This window comes from Oculina patagonica, chromosome 4 (assembly GCF_052425735.1).
Source record: "Oculina patagonica isolate OP01 chromosome 4, crgOcupat, whole genome shotgun sequence".
NCBI classification, from domain to species: Eukaryota; Metazoa; Cnidaria; class Anthozoa; order Scleractinia; family Oculinidae; genus Oculina; species Oculina patagonica.
In genome coordinates, this window is record NC_135761.1 from 61,940,039 (window position 1) to 61,958,129 (window position 18,091).

The 18,091-nt window shown below is 39.8% G+C and overlaps 1 protein-coding gene across 2 annotated transcripts in view; it reads left to right on the forward strand.

Moving 5' to 3' along the window:
* Nucleotides 1-18,091, forward strand: part of LOC144650974 (MAM and LDL-receptor class A domain-containing protein 2-like) — a 126,119-nt gene that overhangs the window by 17,483 nt on the left and 90,545 nt on the right. For both annotated transcript variants that reach the window (XM_078510820.1, XM_078510819.1), the window contains exons 11-24: nt 408-542; nt 2,182-2,438; nt 3,199-3,364; nt 3,818-3,961; nt 4,912-5,180; nt 6,396-6,489; nt 8,401-8,541; nt 9,179-9,523; nt 10,186-11,325; nt 12,236-12,748; nt 14,440-14,699; nt 15,516-15,738; nt 16,516-16,799; nt 17,290-17,590. In XM_078510820.1, coding sequence (XP_078366946.1) covers nt 408-542; nt 2,182-2,438; nt 3,199-3,364; nt 3,818-3,961; nt 4,912-5,180; nt 6,396-6,489; nt 8,401-8,541; nt 9,179-9,523; nt 10,186-11,325; nt 12,236-12,748; nt 14,440-14,699; nt 15,516-15,738; nt 16,516-16,799; nt 17,290-17,590 — 4,272 coding nt within the window. The remainder of the gene's footprint in view (nt 1-407; nt 543-2,181; nt 2,439-3,198; nt 3,365-3,817; nt 3,962-4,911; nt 5,181-6,395; nt 6,490-8,400; nt 8,542-9,178; nt 9,524-10,185; nt 11,326-12,235; nt 12,749-14,439; nt 14,700-15,515; nt 15,739-16,515; nt 16,800-17,289; nt 17,591-18,091) is intronic.

An 18,091-nucleotide genomic window follows, 5' to 3' on the forward strand; every position in this document is an offset into this window, starting at 1 on the left:
CGAGCAAGCATTGACAAAATTTAGCCTTGCGAGCAATGAGCATATTTCAAAAAGCTACCTCTACTAAAAACCAAGCATGCGAGCACTTGTAAAAATATGCGACCACGAGCAAACGAGCACCCACAAAAAATTTTGCGAGCATTTCAAGCAGAAGCCTAATTTTGCGAGCACTGCAAAATTTAGATGGGCCATTCCTGTCCCCTAATACTGCCAAAGAAGGGCAATTTGATTTCTAGTTGCCATCTGTGCTTAAGTTCCCTAGTTTGTGCATCTACCTGCCAATTAATTAATTGTGAACATTAGTTATTAATAATGTTATTGGCCATGCCAATACCAAAACAACATAACAACATGATCATTCTAGGATCAAATAACAATCAAATTTTGTACCATCCACTCCATTGTAGGGGACTGTAATTTCCAGTCTGACCTTTGCACATGGACTAACATGGCCGGTGATCAATTTGATTGGATACGGGGAAAAGGAAGCACAACAAGTTCCTTTACTGGCCCTGACAGAGATCGTCTGGGTTCCACCTCAGGTAGGCCGAAGCAGAATACATTGAATCAAGTATTTGACTAGTTAATGCAGAGATTAATGCCATTTTGTAAAAAGAAGAGCAATCATTTTGCCTAAGGGTCTAAGATACTTAGCTTTAAAGCTGCAAATGTGTTAACATCTACACATTTAAAACTATGTGCAATGACAGATCAACATGCTATAGCCTAGTAATCAAAGTATGACTGATAATTGTTAAAGGATGAATGAAATACCGAGTAAATGCATTGTGTCAATGATTTGGACAACAAATGCAAGGAAACCTTGGTATAATTAATTGTTATATTTCGATAACGGTTTCCCTAGACGTATTGCGAACTCATTAATTGACCGCTTTACTACCAACGCCCAGAATAATGCTCAAAATCATAATACCAACGATACGTCACGCGACAACCAAGATTCAACTATCTGGCTTACCATACCGTTCGTCGGTGACCTTACAACACAGCTTGTTAAGAAACTTAAGCGTAAGCTTCGTAGATGTCTCGTCGACCCGAATGTTAACATCCGAATAAAACAGAAGACCACAAAGTTAAGTTTCTTCACAAGCACTATAAAGACAAAACACCGCCACTAAGCAAATCAAATGTTGTATATGATTTCACTTGTCCCGGCTGCAATTCCTCGTACATCGGCAAAACTAACAGAACTCTGCTTGTCCGCACACAAGAACATGCGACCATGGACAAAGAGAGTGCTATATATAAACAGCTGTGCTACTGTGATCAGATCAAACACATACATGGTTTATACAATCTACCGGACATTTTTATTAACAGCAACCCACCTTCTACTGCAATGAACAAAGAATTTCTCACCCAAATCGTGCGTGTTAACACAAAGATAATAGACAGCGATGACAACTGGAATCTATTACTATACAAAGAAGCCTACCATATCAAGCGTTCAGCACCATCTTTGAACAATGGTTTAAAAGCTAGCAGAGAACTATGCTTATTCTCTTGACATTAACGTCTTTGTTTTGTATTTTCATGTGCATGTTTTAAATGCTAATGTACCATCTTTCAGTATTTAAATCCTAGCTACTAGTTTGTCACCTTAGTCTGAAGATGATATAGAATTATATCGAAATATAACAATTAATTATACCAACGTTTCCTTGCATTTGTTGTCCAAATCATTGACACAATGCATTTACTCGGTATTTCATTCATCCTTTATCTCCTAAAATTATCAGCGGGTAATGGTTACTGATAATTGTAATAGCAGATTATTTATATCTGAACATTAATGGACAAGTGATCAGTAAGCGTGTAGCTCATTCAGTGTTGTAAATCGTAAACCGTACTTTTCATGATAACTAAGTGCTAATAGGATTCTACTGTTACATTGTATATTGTAGAGTTGTCGGCACTGTTAGTATTTTAGTGTGTTTTGTTATTATTGTGTGAAATGCAGAATAAAAAAAGAAAAAATAATTAATAATAGTGATAAAAAATATTCTACTGCTAATAGGCATTGCATGGTCGAAGAGTAGTAAACCTGTGTCCTTCTTAGATAGGTGTGCTATTTATGCCATTTATACTGCAAAGTAAAATAGAGAATTCTAGGTAATATTCTTGAAATTGATCTTGTATTTTAACACATTGCTGTTTAAGGATACTATATCTTCATTGAAACATCAAGTCCAAGAGTAAAAGGTGACAAAGCCAGAGTACTGAGCCCTCAGTTCAATGGGACATCTTCCAAAAGCTGTTTTACATTCTGGTATCACATGTATGGTGGAAGTATTGGCACACTTAATCTATACCAGAAGGTTGGCAGCACTGAAACACTTATCTGGACTCTGTCAGGAAACAAGGGGAGATCATGGTACAGTGGACAAGTGCCTGTGGGGACTCCAGCCAAATACAGGGTAAACAAGTTATTTTCTGCTGGCTAGAAACAAATTAGGCGGAAAACATTTTTTTTACACACTTCGGGTGCTAGTATGTATGCAGGAGGGGGGGGGGGGGGGGGTCACGAGGTTTGTCGAAGTGCCCAGTTTTCTTGTTGCCATTCGCCATTAACTGCATTGCCTGACCTTCCACCCCTCCACTGTTCCTGGTTAATAGTCTTTGCAAGATTAGCTGTCTTATCCTTATAAGGCTTATAAGCTTGGGCCTTGAATTTTTTTTTTTTTTTCATGATCAGACCTTTTGTCATCAGTCAGTCATTGCAGCTAGAGCAAGACAGTTCTTGATCATACAGTGCATTTGAGCTCAATTAATTCCAACCCTGGCCCCCCTTTGGTGATGCACACGTAGCTACCAGGTATTCTGTTGGACATCCTGACAAATATTCTGGTGTTCTGGCACAGAGCAGAAGGAGGGATGTCGCTATGGGCCTGCCGCTGGCTAATTTCACTAGCTGAAAGAGCATTTAAAGCTGGCTAAAATTTCACATGAAAATAAAGACTTGGGTACACTTTTAGAACTGCAAAGGCCAGAAAAGTCAGCTGGGCTTGTCAATGAGCCGGCTTAGTGTTTTCTTAGCTACAACCCTGAAGAAGGCTGATGTAAACTGTTAGGTACAGGGTAAGGGGGGGGGGGGGGGGGTCCCCATATAATTTTGAGTGTTTAGAATATCTTGCTAGTAGTTAAATAATTAATAATGAAACTTTCTGTACATAACAGATTATTGCCGAGGGTGTTAGAGGCAGCAGTTACACAGGAGATATAGCCATTGATGACTTCAAGTTTTTTAGTGGTGTCAGTTGTCAATTGACACCACCAAGTGCCAACCCAAATGCCCAAACGACTGCACCTCCAACAACCATACCAGGCACCACAACTCCTGCTCGTAAGTTACCACTCTACAGAGTTTCCAATATGTTTTAGAGATACATTTGTGTAACAAACATTGTGAATAGAGACAAGCTCAAATCTGATTGTTGCGTGGGCCCACCATGCAAGTGCACATTTTTCTCTAAATATTATTATGTTCAGGCAGGATCAATTTTTGTGTAGAGATTTATTTCAGATTTATTTTGACTATCTTAAGTTCAGGTGATTGAGATCTTGTAGACATTAAGTGTCTGAGGCTCGTGGCAAATGGAGTAGGCACTCATCCTTCAAACTAATAAGCCCTTTAGAGCAAGGGGAAATTAAAAATGCTTCAAGAAATCGAAAGGTTTGAGAAATCGTGAGTTTTAAAAAAACCAAGGTTTCCAGAATCAGGATACTACTGTATGATTAAATTGTAGCCTTTAAAAGAAGTAGAATAAAGTTAACACCCACCAAATAATCTTTGCAGCAAATGTTGGTATAAACTGCAACTTTGAATCAAGCCTGTGCACTTGGAAACAAGACACAACAGACCAATTTGACTGGACACGACAGACAGGTTCAACTGCTTCATCAAGTACAGGACCATCTGTTGATCACACCACAGGGACTGGTAAGTTAACCTGCTGCCTAGCTAAATGGAAGGTGGGTGCCTGGGATATCCAAGGGCTTCCACTGTGGCCAGCCAGCCCCTAGACAGAATACCGTTCCCATGGCTGGCAAATTCCCGCAACCCAGCCATGAGCCCCCATTCCAGGCACCTGTCAACACTGATTGAATCAGTGGAAGGAGAAGAAAGAGGGGAGGGTGGGGTGGGGGAATGCTGAGCACAGTTGCCGCTACGGCGACCACTAACTAGTGCTTAAAGCAAACCAAAAAACGAAGCTGCAACAAACCATGTGAGCCTGCACTTAACAAGGTGACCGCTGGCCAAAGGCGCCCGCTAGCTTGTGGCAGTTAAGTATTTGTTAAATGACCCAGGTTAACTTCGTTAAAAGTCATTTATAATAACTAAATTAAATTAACTAATAAACTTGTCTGTGATGACTTTAAAACAATGTTTTTGATCGACATGAAAAGAGTGTTTGGCATCTACTACAGTTTGGTCTTCTTACAGGTCTTAGTAGTTTAGTGGGTAGACACCATCTGGCTTATTTTGATGCCGGCACAGCAGAACATGTTCTTTAGAACTCATCTTTTGGGTCTGGTAATTCTATGCAGGATAAGCTAGGCCAGGATTACCTTATTATTAAGGAAATTAACAATACATGTTATTTGAGTAAATTCATGTTAGTGTTATTACGCTTGAATTTTGTTCGTGTTGTTAAAATGCTTTGTTATATTCCTATAATAAGGTAGTGTTAACATTCAATTCAGTAATTGACAGTTTAGTTGTGTATGCAACATAATTATTAACCTGTGGACAAATTATAAAACTGTAACTTAGAAAATGGGATGCACTTAACCGACAAGAAAAGTCCATGGTGAATGTTTATTCATGCCTGTGTAAGCATTTATCAAGTTTTCACAATTGAGCCCTGAATGCCACCTTTGTGTTTACAGGTAATGGCTGGTACATCTACATTGAGGCATCCTACCCTAGAAAGCCAAACGACACAGCAAGACTGGTCAGTGCAAGTATTCCAGGAACCACTGCTAGCAGTGGAAAGTGTCTCACATTTTGGTATCACATGTATGGCGCAGACATCAATACCCTTAGTGTCTACGTCAGGACTGGTAATCATGATACAATGCTGTGGTCCAAACAAGGGACGCGTGGGGACAAATGGAATAAGGCATTGGTCACAGTAAACAGCAGAACGCATTTTCAGGTAAAATGTTCGGAGAAATGTTTTTAAAGGAGCTGCATCACAGATGGGAAAATATTTGGCTAGAGCTTATGTTGTGGTGCAAAATCGAACAATCAATAAATTTATCATACCACCTGTTAAGTTACTGAGTGAGGCGTGGTGGCCTAATGGTTAGTGTGTTGTACTCTGGATCAAACGGTCTGGGTTTGAGCCCTGGCCGGGGTCATTATGTTGTGTTCTTGCGCAAGACACTTAACTCTCATATTGCCTCTCACCACCCAGGTGTATAAATGGGTACCGGCGAAACAATGCTGGGGGAGTACCCTGCAATGGACTAGCACCCCATCCATGAGGGAGTAGAAATATTCCTGGACGCTTGATGCTATCATAACCTGGATAAGCTCGGGCAGTATGGGCCACTTGGCTCTAGGCTTCCCCCTTTTATTGACTAGAGTTGATTTTGTAGTTCTAACGGTTGCAAAATTGCCCTGGAGAAGGCAGGGTTTTCCTTTTGAAATAATGATTTAGTTGATGTAGCAAACATAGGTGGAGATACAATGGCTATGTACATCCAGGAGCCCATGAATCCTGGTACATCAGCACACTTTTGTAAAGCTGTATACAAAATACTCCTGACAATGATGACCTTTACCGGTTAATCACTGGCTGCTGTCCAAAAAGGAAAACCCTGAGAATGTTCTGATTTGCAAGTGCGTAATGAATTGTTGTCCTGTGCTATGCCAGATGGCATTTTCCAGACCCTGCCCATGTCAACCGGTTTGGCCCTATACACCACAGCTTTTGGTGGTGTTCTCTACACTGGTTAGGCAAATTACTGGTATAAAACTGCTAACCCCACCTCCCCTGACCCCGGATTGTAGACTGGAAAATACCTTATTGTTACTTATTTTCATGGCCTCGATTTTTCGCGATTTTCAAATTATTGTGAAATTAAAGACCAGTGAAAATTTATTCTTAACGTTTCTGATGTTTTTTAAATAGTATTTAAATATATTTTTTGGCCTAATTGCGAAAACAAAGTCACACAAAGTATGAATGTTTCATTTTCCTGAAATTAACTTCCCGTGAAAATAAGTGACAATAAGGTAATACTACTGGAGGAATAGTAATGCTACTAATCACCAGATGCTATCAAATCAGTTACTGATAACTTTATTGTTAGGCTTGTCCAATTGCTAAGATTGTAACAGAATTTAACTTTGAGCTGTTTTACAGATTGTGATGGCAGGCTCAGTGGGTAGGAGTTACCAAGGTGACATCGCATTGGATGATATTTCAATGACAGCAGGACCCTGTAAAGTGGCTGCAAGTATGTATTCATGTACAGTCAAACCTCCACTAATCTACATTAGGATGTTTTGTCCTCACAGTGTGCTGATCCATACACTTCACTTTTAAGATAGACTGTTCACAGTCCCCTATTTTTCCATGAAGTCGTAGAGATCGATCGTTCAGTCCGACGAGCCGCCATCTTGGTTTACAAACGCGAGCAAAAACTGGGGAGGGTGCAAAAACCCCGTGGGTGGCTGGGCTGGATGCACTCTCCCCATTTTTTGCTCGCGTTCGTAAACCAAGATGGCGGCCCGTCGGACTGAACGATCCATTTCTACGACTTCCATAAATAGGGGACTGTGAACAGTCTACTTTTAAGAGTGTGGAACAAAGTCCCTGTGGTTGTGGTCCGGCCTGTTCATGAATACGTATTCATGGATGGGTGAGATCATGAATGGCCTTAATTGCGGGCCCAAGAGAGGCCCGCAACCCTAATCTTGACAGTGACCAGCGGATTGCGTATTACGCGTGCGCGCCACGTTTTTAAAGGCTATCTGCAAACCGGAAGTTGAAAATTTTGTTCTTCCACTAAGAACGATCGGAATGCAAAAAATGTGTCAATCACGACAGTTTGTCGTAACACCAGAAGAGAAAATCTGTTCTCTTAGAACGACTGTCACATAAGATCTAGGCTTCTGTCACATGGAAGATTGCAAACATTACAATTTGCAGACTTGTTTTACGGGTGTTGCTTTTGCGAAAATTTGCTCTGATTGTATCATGCATAAGCCACGGCAAAGCGAATGATTCCAACAACGGTTATTCTCGAGAAATTCGTTATAACACTGACAACATAGCGACTTTATCGACCGAGGAAAATCACATCTCAATTCACACCACGTGCTCGACTACAGTTCACTAAACTGTCAATCCGACAAAAAACAACTCTGACTGGTTCGGGGTCGGTTAGTGGCAATTAAGCGTGATTTATCATTAATCGAGCCACATTAATAAAAGGCGAGCACAACATAGCGAGTTTACCGACTGAGAAAAATCACATCTCAATTCACACCGCGTGCTCGATTACACTTCCCAAAACGATAAAAACATGCATTCCTTGCGTGACGCGTTACTTGGGATAATTGTCTTTTGTCCATTTAATCATTCATCGACACTGCCATCTAAAATTACGCACTCTCGTACCAGTACCTTTTCTAAGTGCGTCAAGGCCCGCACTTTCTAACCTGTGGTTACCACTAGTTATAGCACTTATCAGAAGCTGCTCCTTTAAATGCCAATGTTCTATCAACCCTGACTTGAATTCTATCAAAGAGCATCTCAACACATGCACTAAATAAAAATGTGCTAAATAAATTCATTACCATTACTTTTACTGAAACCTCCCTTCAGTGATCAGTTAGTTCTAGTCTATGGTGAACATTGTTGAGTGTTTCACAGGGCTCGACAAAAACTAGAATTCCAGCTTGCCCATGGGGCAAGTAACTCTCACATTGTGCTTGCCCGAACACTTTTCCCCCTTGCCCAGGTCCTTAACCTTATTAATAATTCAAATGAAGGTGGCTTGCAAACGGTGAATTTATCACTGTCCTGAAGCCTTGTTCAAAGTAGCCTGGTGTTTATTTATAGTAAGCTTCCTTTAGTTTTTGTAAAGTTCATTTATAACCTTTGATTACCCTTGACAAATAGGCCAAAAATGTACTGCTTTGTTTCAAAATCGTTGTTTTAGAAATTAAGTTAATTGATGGTTTGCCTGGGCCCTTGCCCGTCGGGCAAGAGAGCATGAAAAGTCACTTGCCCGACAGGAAAATCTACTTGTCCCGGACGACCGAACAGGGGTTTTGGTGAGCCCTGGTTTCAACTGTGTGGTTGCTCTTTTTTCTACAGTTCAAACACAATGATTTTAAGACATTTTGTCTCCACATTTCAGCAACTTGTACATTTGAAGAAAGTCACGTCTGTGGTTACACACAAGATACATCTGATAATTTTGACTGGAAACGTGGCAGCGGAGCAACAATAACTCCGGGTACAGGTCCTGTCGCAGATCATTCATTGGGATCAGCTTCAGGTATGCATGAGAAGGGTGCATTGGGCATTGGACTAAACATGTATTAGAAGTACTTGGCATAACAAATATAAACAATACTACTTGGCTAAAAAGGGTTGACTGTGGTACATTTACCTGGGATAATTTTGATTTCTTTGATAAGTATGATTGTAAATATGAGCAGAAAATAGGAACAATATTTTCCCGTCATTGAAGCAGATTTTTGCTCATATTATTTTGCTCTTATATATGCATTGAAATTAAAATTTTTAAAATTTAATTATTGTATTGTAATCTGTTCATATTTCATTTGCTGTTTCCTCTTCTATATTAGTTAGGTAAACTTATGCTCAATTCATTTGATAGGACTCACAGTGTTTTTGTTTATAATAAACTTCAGAGCTCAACTGATAAATTTTTTTGTTGAAATTTCTCAGCAACAAATCATGCTACATTGAAAAAATCAGTAACACAGTACTTGATTGTCATATGTTAATCAAATGTTGATCACTGACCTTTTAATCTTGCTGGAGTGTGCATGGTCTCCTTCGCAGCCACTATTTGAGATGGCACGCAATGCATTGCATGACATCCCAAATAGCAGCTGCAAAGGAAACTAGAGGTGCATAAGTTCTGAAATTTGTTTGTTAACATTTAGGATTTTACATGTATATTGAGAGCACTTCAAGAAAACGTGGTGACGTAGCCAGACTACTGAGTCCCCAAATGCCAAGGACCCGTGCTAAGTGTGTGCAATTCTGGTACCATATGTATGGCTCAACAGTGGGCAGTCTAGCATTGTACAAGAAAACAGGGTCAACTGTTGGTGCTCGCATTTGGTCACGTTCTGGAAACCAAGGAGATGAGTGGCTTGCAGCACAAGTAAATGTGTGGAGTCCTATACGAGCTTTTAGGATTTCGTATCAAGGGACTGTCGGGGGCAATAAAGGTGATATTGCCATCGATGATGTTGAAATATTCAATGGCAAGTGTGCCGCCCCTGGTGAGTACATTGATGTTTTTGGAAGTAACCTAAAATCTGTTTGGGATAATATTGGGGTTTTTTTTGCAGGTGTTTGTGTTTTTAAGCCATTCTTTGACTCAGTACACTAAATCAACTTTATTTTACAAGGGTTGCACATAACAGTCTTTCGACTGACAAACCTGTGGCCCTCAGATTCCCAATCAAATTGGATTTTAGAAGTGTTGGTTTTTCTGGAGGGAGGAAAACTGGAGAACCCAGAAAAAAACCCAAGGATGAGAACCAACAAAAACTCAACCCACTCGAAACTGTGCCACATTGGTGGGAATCAAGGGCTCTCACCAATGCACCACCCCTGCTTCCTTTTGATTAGGATTTTCCTTTGTACAGCCCCAAAATTGAGATGTGAAATGTGAATGTCTTCAGGTCTCAAATATTGCCAAAAGAAAATGGACACCTTGTTATGTTCACCAAATTTTGCCAGGTGGTGAATAGTCATGCTCTAACGTGGAGGCTCGGTCCACTTTTATAATTTATTTGATGCACAACCTTGTAACAAACTGTTAAAACTAGAATTACAATATCATACTCATCAGACTCTGTTAGAATCTTGAGCCAAATGTTTTGATTTATCTCAAGTGAACTTCATTTTGGCTTACTTGCAAACTTGTTTTCATTTCAAGGGAACTGTGACTTTGAGAAGGGAACATGCACCTGGCGAAACACTCGTAAAGAAGATGACTTTGACTGGTTGCAGGGCAAAGGTAACACACTTTCACAAACAACAGGTCCATCCACAGATCACACCACAAACTCAGCCAATGGAACGTATATGTTTATTGAGGCTTCATCACCAAGACGACCCAATGAGAAGGCAAGGTTTATTAGTCAGCAATTCAATGCGGTTTCTGTCGCAGGCAGGTGCCTCCAGTTTTGGTATCACATGTTTGGTTCAGATATTGGCACCCTTAATATTCTTCAGAAGACAGCACCAGGCAACAAGTCTGAACAAATTCTTTGGACTTTGACTGGTCAACAGGGTAATGTATGGCTAAATGGAAGAGTCTCTCTCAGCAGGAAACCTAGCACTAGTTTCTGGATTGTATTTGAAGGAATACGTGGTAATGGTTACCGTGGGGACATAGCTATTGACGACATCCAAATAACAAATGGTGGCTGTTCAATATTACCAGCTAAGGCTGATCCCAACCAGCCAACGGCCACTACTCCAGTGGCCACAACACCATTCACTCTTCCACCCACTGTGCCAACTTCACTTTACAACTGTGACTTTGAAAGAGGCTTGTGTAATTACACTCAAGAGCATATAACTGATGTTTTCAACTGGACACGCCATCAAGGGGGAACATATTCTGGCGGGACTGGCCCAACAATGGATCACACCAAACAGCAAGGGGTCGTTGGCCGTAATGGTCCTGGCTCTCTTCAACACATGTTAACTACAAGATGTCTGCACATTTACTTGGGTGGCTTTTCTAAACCCAAGCAAGGCACCATAGTAGTGACATATGATGGGTGTGGCGAGAATCGTTTGGAGTTCCAGCTTACGTCAGATGGTTATTTAAAATGGACCAAGTTTAACATGTTTGTGTGCCGGAGGGGAGGACCTGGAGCTAATGCAGATGATGTTGTGTTAATGGATTCTTGCAGCGATAAGTGGTCATTTACTGCTGCTGGGTCGATTAAACATACCCCGACAAGCAAGTGTGTCATGCCAAACAAAGGATCTGCAACAAACAATAATAAACTTGTTTTGTCATCAACATGCGATACAAAGAACCAGAAATTCAGGTGGCAACCAAGTAAGTAACATCCAAATTATTTCATGTTCTTGGTATTGGTTTTATTCACCAGTTACTAAATACCATGATATGACAACAAGCTGGCATTCGAGTAAGTGACGGTTACACTTTCATTAAAAAACTCATTAATAATTCATAAAGAAAATACAAAAGAAATTAATGTTTAATGAGTGTCTTTATATCTGATAAAGTCACGGCTAAACTTTACATCCAATTTTCTAGGCCAAAATAACCCCAAATCTAAATATTAGTGCAAGAATGAGTTGATCTACATCAGAAGATTTTTAAGCCGTTCAATAAATTCGCAGTTCGTGTTTTATCAAGTCAAAAACACTCGGCTGCGCCTCGTGTTTTAAACTTGATAAAACACTGCTGCTCATTTATTAAACATTACTGTATAATATGTACATGTATATTATACATGCATAAAGCCAGACTTTGACATATGTCATGCATATATAATGACTTTGACATATGTCATGCATATGTCATGCATTTAATGTCATGCACATATATAAGTTTTAGATTAATACAGTTGCTGAATTTGATGGGCAACATATCATGCAATATAAGCAATTTGGGGAGGTATAAAATTTTACAAACCAAAGTATCATGTTCTAAAATGGGCGTAGGTGTCAAGGTGTCAATGATGAGAACTGTCAAAAAGCATCAGAAATGCGGTATGAAACCATTGCAGTCTCTTTTTTTTTTTGCTTGGTCTGGCACCTGCGCTACTACCAGCTCGTGAGCTTCATGTTGCAAAAATCTGTTCTACCATGATTTAATCTTGAATAAATTTCTTAGCAGTTACATCAATTTTGCGGCAGGTATACAATTATCGGTACACAAGGCACTACAGCGCACACTGATTCTTAGTATTAAATAACAAATTTGTTGTCATTTTTTGCAGCTCGTGGATGGTATATTTTTATAGAGGCATCATTTCCAAGGCAGCCTAATGATACTGCAAGAATTCATTCACCTGCTGTCACATCTAACCCATCACAGGTCTCATGTCTCTCATTTTGGTACCACATGTATGGACCACACATAGGACAACTCAATGTCTACACCAAAGTTGGCAACCAGTTTAATGGACCTGTCTGGTCCAAATCTGGTACTCATGGTAATAAGTGGTGGAATGGCCAGGTAGCAGTATCCAACAGCAACCCATACCAGATTGTGTTTGAGGGTGTGAGGGGCGCTAGTTACCAAGGTGATATTGCATTGGATGATATTCAACTCAGTAGTGGCCAGTGTGCAGGAACTGTGAACTGTGACTTTGAGAGTCCAGTAGCTCAGTTGCAAAAATGTGGCTGGAAGCAGTATCCTGGTGACAACTTTGATTGGCAAGTCGGACAGGGTGCAACAGCGTCAACCAACACAGGACCATCTAATGATCACACCCTCGGAGACCAAAGAGGTAATTAAAAGTGTAAAAAAAAAATGATTGATGTGAACGAAATGCGTAAGTTATTAATAAATCCTCTACAAATTTCATTACATCTGCCAAAACAAAAGGGAAGGAGACATGCATCGTAGCGTGTTTTCATCCTGTGACGTGACGTGACGTGACGTGAAGTGAAGTAAAGTAAAGTGACTATCAAAAGGGAAAGCATCATGCTAATAGAGGAAAAGATGGCTAAAAGGCAATTGAAGTGTGCCAGTGAATTTGCAACAGGTCAAAAGCTTGATTTTTATCATGTTTTTCAGCTTTTCCACATTGATTGCTGTCATCTCAGAATAGGCCTTTTATGGGAGAAGCTCATTTCAGGGTTAACCATTTCAAAGATAGATTTTGAATTGTTTGACTATTGCTGTGTGGTAAACATTACAGTTGCTGATGATTGAGGTGTCAACAGGCAGTGTAAATTTGCTTTTAATGAAGTTAAATACCATTTAACCAAGTTAACCAACAGTGAGTGCACAGTCAGCTGTCTTAGCTAAGCTACGTTTTTCATGTTGTTAAATTTTTTTGACATGGGAGTTAATTTCCACTTTTAAGAAGTAAGGTATGAATGTGAGTATCCTCTGGATTCGGTACTAATTCATGTGCTTTTTAGTGCAGAATGCACTATTGTGATGGTTTGGTGGGTTGTCGTCTGCTAAACCTCTAACGCGCTAAGGCGCTATGGTGTAAACTTTTAATCACCAATTAATTAATTAATATCAATTAATTAATTATTCCTGTGAAGCGGGTAAGGGGGTGGGGAGCACCTGACCATACCCCCCAGGTAAAACGTGGAGCACATCTACGTTACTTTTATATGAAGATCTCAAAGGTATATATTTGTTTCAGTAAACCCTTTGCTCTCCTTGTGGTACTACTCTTTCTAGGGCAACATAATTTGCGCCAAACGCATGCGCAGATTAGTCTACGTTATTTTTTGAACTCTCATGAACATCGCTTGTATTGCGTGTTTGCGGTAGGATTCCTGCAGACTCCGTGACACCAAGTGAAAACCGCAAATTAATTAAATTAGATTTTGAGACTTTCACAGCGCTTTCATAATTAGGTATGAAAAAACTTGCACCAGGATTTTCGGCGTAAACTGCTGATAACCAGGAAACAAATATCCTAGCTGTATTGCGCATTAAAAAACCTTTCGAAAAAGATGTCTTTTGATTAGTTTTGTTCTTTACTTTTTGAGAATCCTCTTTCGTGCAGTTTAAACCGTAACTTAATTAAATTAAACAAACGCCATCGATGCCGCCATAAAACAAACAAAAAAACAAAAATACAAAAGTATCATGTTATGGCATTTTCAAGGAAAACAAAAGTATCTTGTTTCAAACGAAGTGTCGTGTTACGGTTGCAAAGATTAGCGTAAGGAATACCCGGGAAGGAATACGAGTAGTCTGTGAACAGGCTTTTTCTGAGGCTTTCCGAAAGTAAATAAAGCAAATAAACACGAACATAAAACATCATACTTTCAATTGTCGGCTCAATCGCATTCTGCACTGTCCTTTGAGTCTCTGAGTTTTTCTATCCACAACTATTCATGCCCATTTGCCAAATTTTCCTTTCTGTCTCAGTGGCCATCCAATCACAGTTCATTATTAACATCTTGAAATATATTGCTAATTTGTTTGATTGTTCTGTTATACCAACAGGGCATTACCTTTACATTGAGACATCAGGGTGGCTTTCTAAAGGCTGGAAAGCCTGGCTTATAGGACCACCAATCTCTCCTCAGTCTGGAAAGTGCTTTCAGTTCTGGTACCACATGTATGGAAACAGCATTGGTCAGCTGAACGTGTACGTGATGACAACTAAAACAGTCCCAAGTGTTCCTGATTGGTCACGATCACAAAATCAAGGGAACCTGTGGTACATTGCTCAAGTATCAATCACACAAAATAGCATTGTTAATGTAAGTTTGACTGGTTCAACTGAGTCTAAAGATGTTCATTTGTTAAGCAAACATCACATAAACAGCATAATACACATGTCAATAGCTTGTGTAGGTTTTGAAAAAGGTGCCTATTTTAGAAGCAGTCACTATGTATACTGTATAACCCCTTGTTTGATGCTTACATGGCTGTATGATATTGTTTTATTTAACTCTTTAAAAATGTGGAAGGCTTGCAAGTGACCTAGTAGTTAGGGCACAGGACCTTCAGTCAAGAGCTCTTGGCATGACTTTTATCTGGCCATCCCTAATGAATTACTGGTGCAATCAAAATCTCTTGGTTAAAGCTCAGGCTGGGAGCACTGTGGGGTATTCTTGGGCAAGACACTTGTTTTCGTGGGATGTCCTTCAATGCAGGAGTATGATTGGGCTCAGTGCTTCTAGAAGTGAACCACCAAGCTCCACCAATTGTTAGGATTACTTTCCCAATCTTCTTCATTTCATGTCTGCACAAGGTTCTCCATTTCTTGCATCATTGACATCTTGTTCTCTGGTATTGGTTTATGTAATGTAATTGTTTTCACAAGTTGGGGTTGTTAGTCCCATGCCCAACCCGATCCAAACTTGGCTTTTATCGAGGTATTCCTTTTCTTCTGTGTAAGCTTCTAGCCAAAAAAGAATTTTCCTTTGTAGAAAATCAGGGAATGTTTTTTCATATTCTTGGTAAATGGATGCTTATATTTTGTGAAATGGTGGCATAAAACCTATTCAAGTGAAAACAAAACAACAACAGCAAACAAACAGAATCCAATTGATCATTTCTTTTCTTTTTGACAGGTGTTATTTGAGGGCGTGCGTGGATCAAGTTATACTGGAGACATAGCTATTGACGATTTCAAGCTGATGAATGGACCCTGTAATCAGCCAGGGTATTGTGACTTTGAGAGAGACGACTGGTGCACATGGACCAATGCTGATAGAGAGGACACGTTTGATTGGTTAGTTGGAAGTGGTGGAACGCCGTCAGCCTATACTGGCCCAGCCACCGATCATACTACAGGTTTGCAACAAACTCTTACTACATTGCCTTTGTTCCTAGGAAAACAGTTCGCAAGGTTCAAATGAGCTTGGGTGTATTGTTATCCAGTACAGTAGTCATTATTTTGTGTTAAACTTTCCAAAAGTTTTGTTTTAATGCTTGCTTCTAATGACTAATTAATTTTTATTTGTATATGTGAGACTTTGATGTCTGAGTATTTCTGAAGAAGCCTCCTTTATGGAAAGAGTGCATCCAGATGACTCAGTTAATTACCTTATTGTTACTTATTTTCGCGGGACTTAATTTTCGCAATTTTCGCGATTTTCAAAAAATCGCGAAATTAAAGACCCGCGAAAATTAATTTCAAACGTTTTTTATTGTATTTTTTATGCTAATTAGGTATTTTTGGCCAAATCACGAAAATTAAGTGCCGCGAAATATGCCCGTTCCATTTTCGCGAAATTAAGTTCCCGCGAAAATAAGTAACAATAAGGTATAAACGTCAGTGAATTAACAGCTTAACCTTACAGGCACTTAACTCTTGTAATATATCTCGTACACAAAATTCATGCAAGGTCAATAATATTTTAGTGTTTGGACCATGTCTAGGCACTTCCATGTGAAAAAATCGATATAACGCCTAATCAGTTAGAACTGGCACAATCAAAGTTACGTGTAGGTACAAAGATTCAAACCCATAATCCAAGACATAATTGTGCAGCAAATAAACTGATAACATTAATTAAACACAATGTAACCTGTTTAACGTTTAAGTAATACTGAAATTCTCCATTGCAGGACTTGGAATCGGTAAATACATGTTTGTGGAAGCGTCTGCTCCCAGAAGACCAGGAGATAAAGCTAGACTGTACAGTGAACGCTTCTTAGCAACAAGTTTACGTGGATCTTGTATCAAGTTTTGGTACCACATGTATGGTGCATCAATAGGTACTCTTAACATCCTTGTCAAGACTGGTGCTGGTAATCGTTCTGAGGATATTGTGTGGACACTGTCTGGAAACCAGCAAAATAAATGGAATTTTGCACAAGCTCCAGTCACAAGTACCAGCAGTGCATATCAGGTAAGAGTATAATCACTATAATTGTGACCTCTCATGTGAAATGTACACTTGTCTAATGGTTTTTCCGTTTTTGAACGGAATTCCGTTCACTAGCCATTCATATTACTATGACAACTGGTATGGCAGAGAACTAAAATCAGCCAAACAAAGTGGTTTATTTCCAGTCCATTAATGTCTAAGTATTGGACTGCGCTGTAAAGTCAAAGTCACATAATAAAAGGAAAGTTTCTGAGGTTCTTCAAACTTAAGTCAAGCATTGTATGTTTGTTGACAAACTGGATGTAACTGATAAGCAAGTTTGTTGGAATTCCTTTGTTGCCGGCATTATGGTTTTGTTTGAGGTAGGTTTCATTCCTGTCAATGGGGAGGTTTTTTCAAATCAATGCCAAAGAATTAAGAAAGGGAAAACCCACAAAGTGACATTATCAAGTGCTATTAAGTGACTTGTTACCTACTAGTATGTGTTCTTACACAAGCTCTCTGGTATCAGATTGTATTTGAAGGCATCAGAGGAAACAGTTACCAAGGCGATATAGCCATTGATGACATCACATTTACAGTTGGTGCATGTGTCGTTCTTCCACACAATGCAGTACCCACTCTTCCACCAACCACTGGAGCTCCTACCGGTCCACCGACTTCACCACCACCAGGGCAATATGATTGCAATTTTGAAGTTGACTTCTGTTCATGGACGCAAGATTCTAGTGACAGTTTTAATTGGACAAGGCAGCAGGGTAAAACTTCGTCAACTGACACTGGACCAAGTACTGATCACACTCTAAAAACAGGTAACATACAGATATTCCATAATGGTCACCCTCATGCTCATGCATACTTGGTACAGGGGCTTACAAGTACTAAGCAGACCGGGTTAGAGTGCTGGCTGAGGTCATTGTGATTGTGTTCTTGGGTAAAACACTTACATGTAACCCTTACAGTGCCTCTCTTCACCCAGGAGTATAAATCGGTAGATCACATAATAAAGTTAGAGTTTCGTTTATGCGCTAATTTTTGTAAATAAATCCAGACGTTTCGGGACTTCTGTCCCTTCATCAGTGGAAAATAGCCGTTCAAATCAATAAATCGGTACTTGCCTACTGGTAATTGGCCAAAATGATTCGGGTGGGGGGTGGGGGGGGGGGGGCACTTTGCGGTGGACTAGCATCCTGGGCATCGAGGGGTGAGTAATGCTCCTAACATTATTACTTTATGCACAGTTAGCAGAAACTGGGACAAGCTCCATCAGTGTGAAGCAGTTTGGTCTGGGTTCAACTTAACCTTTGTATTGG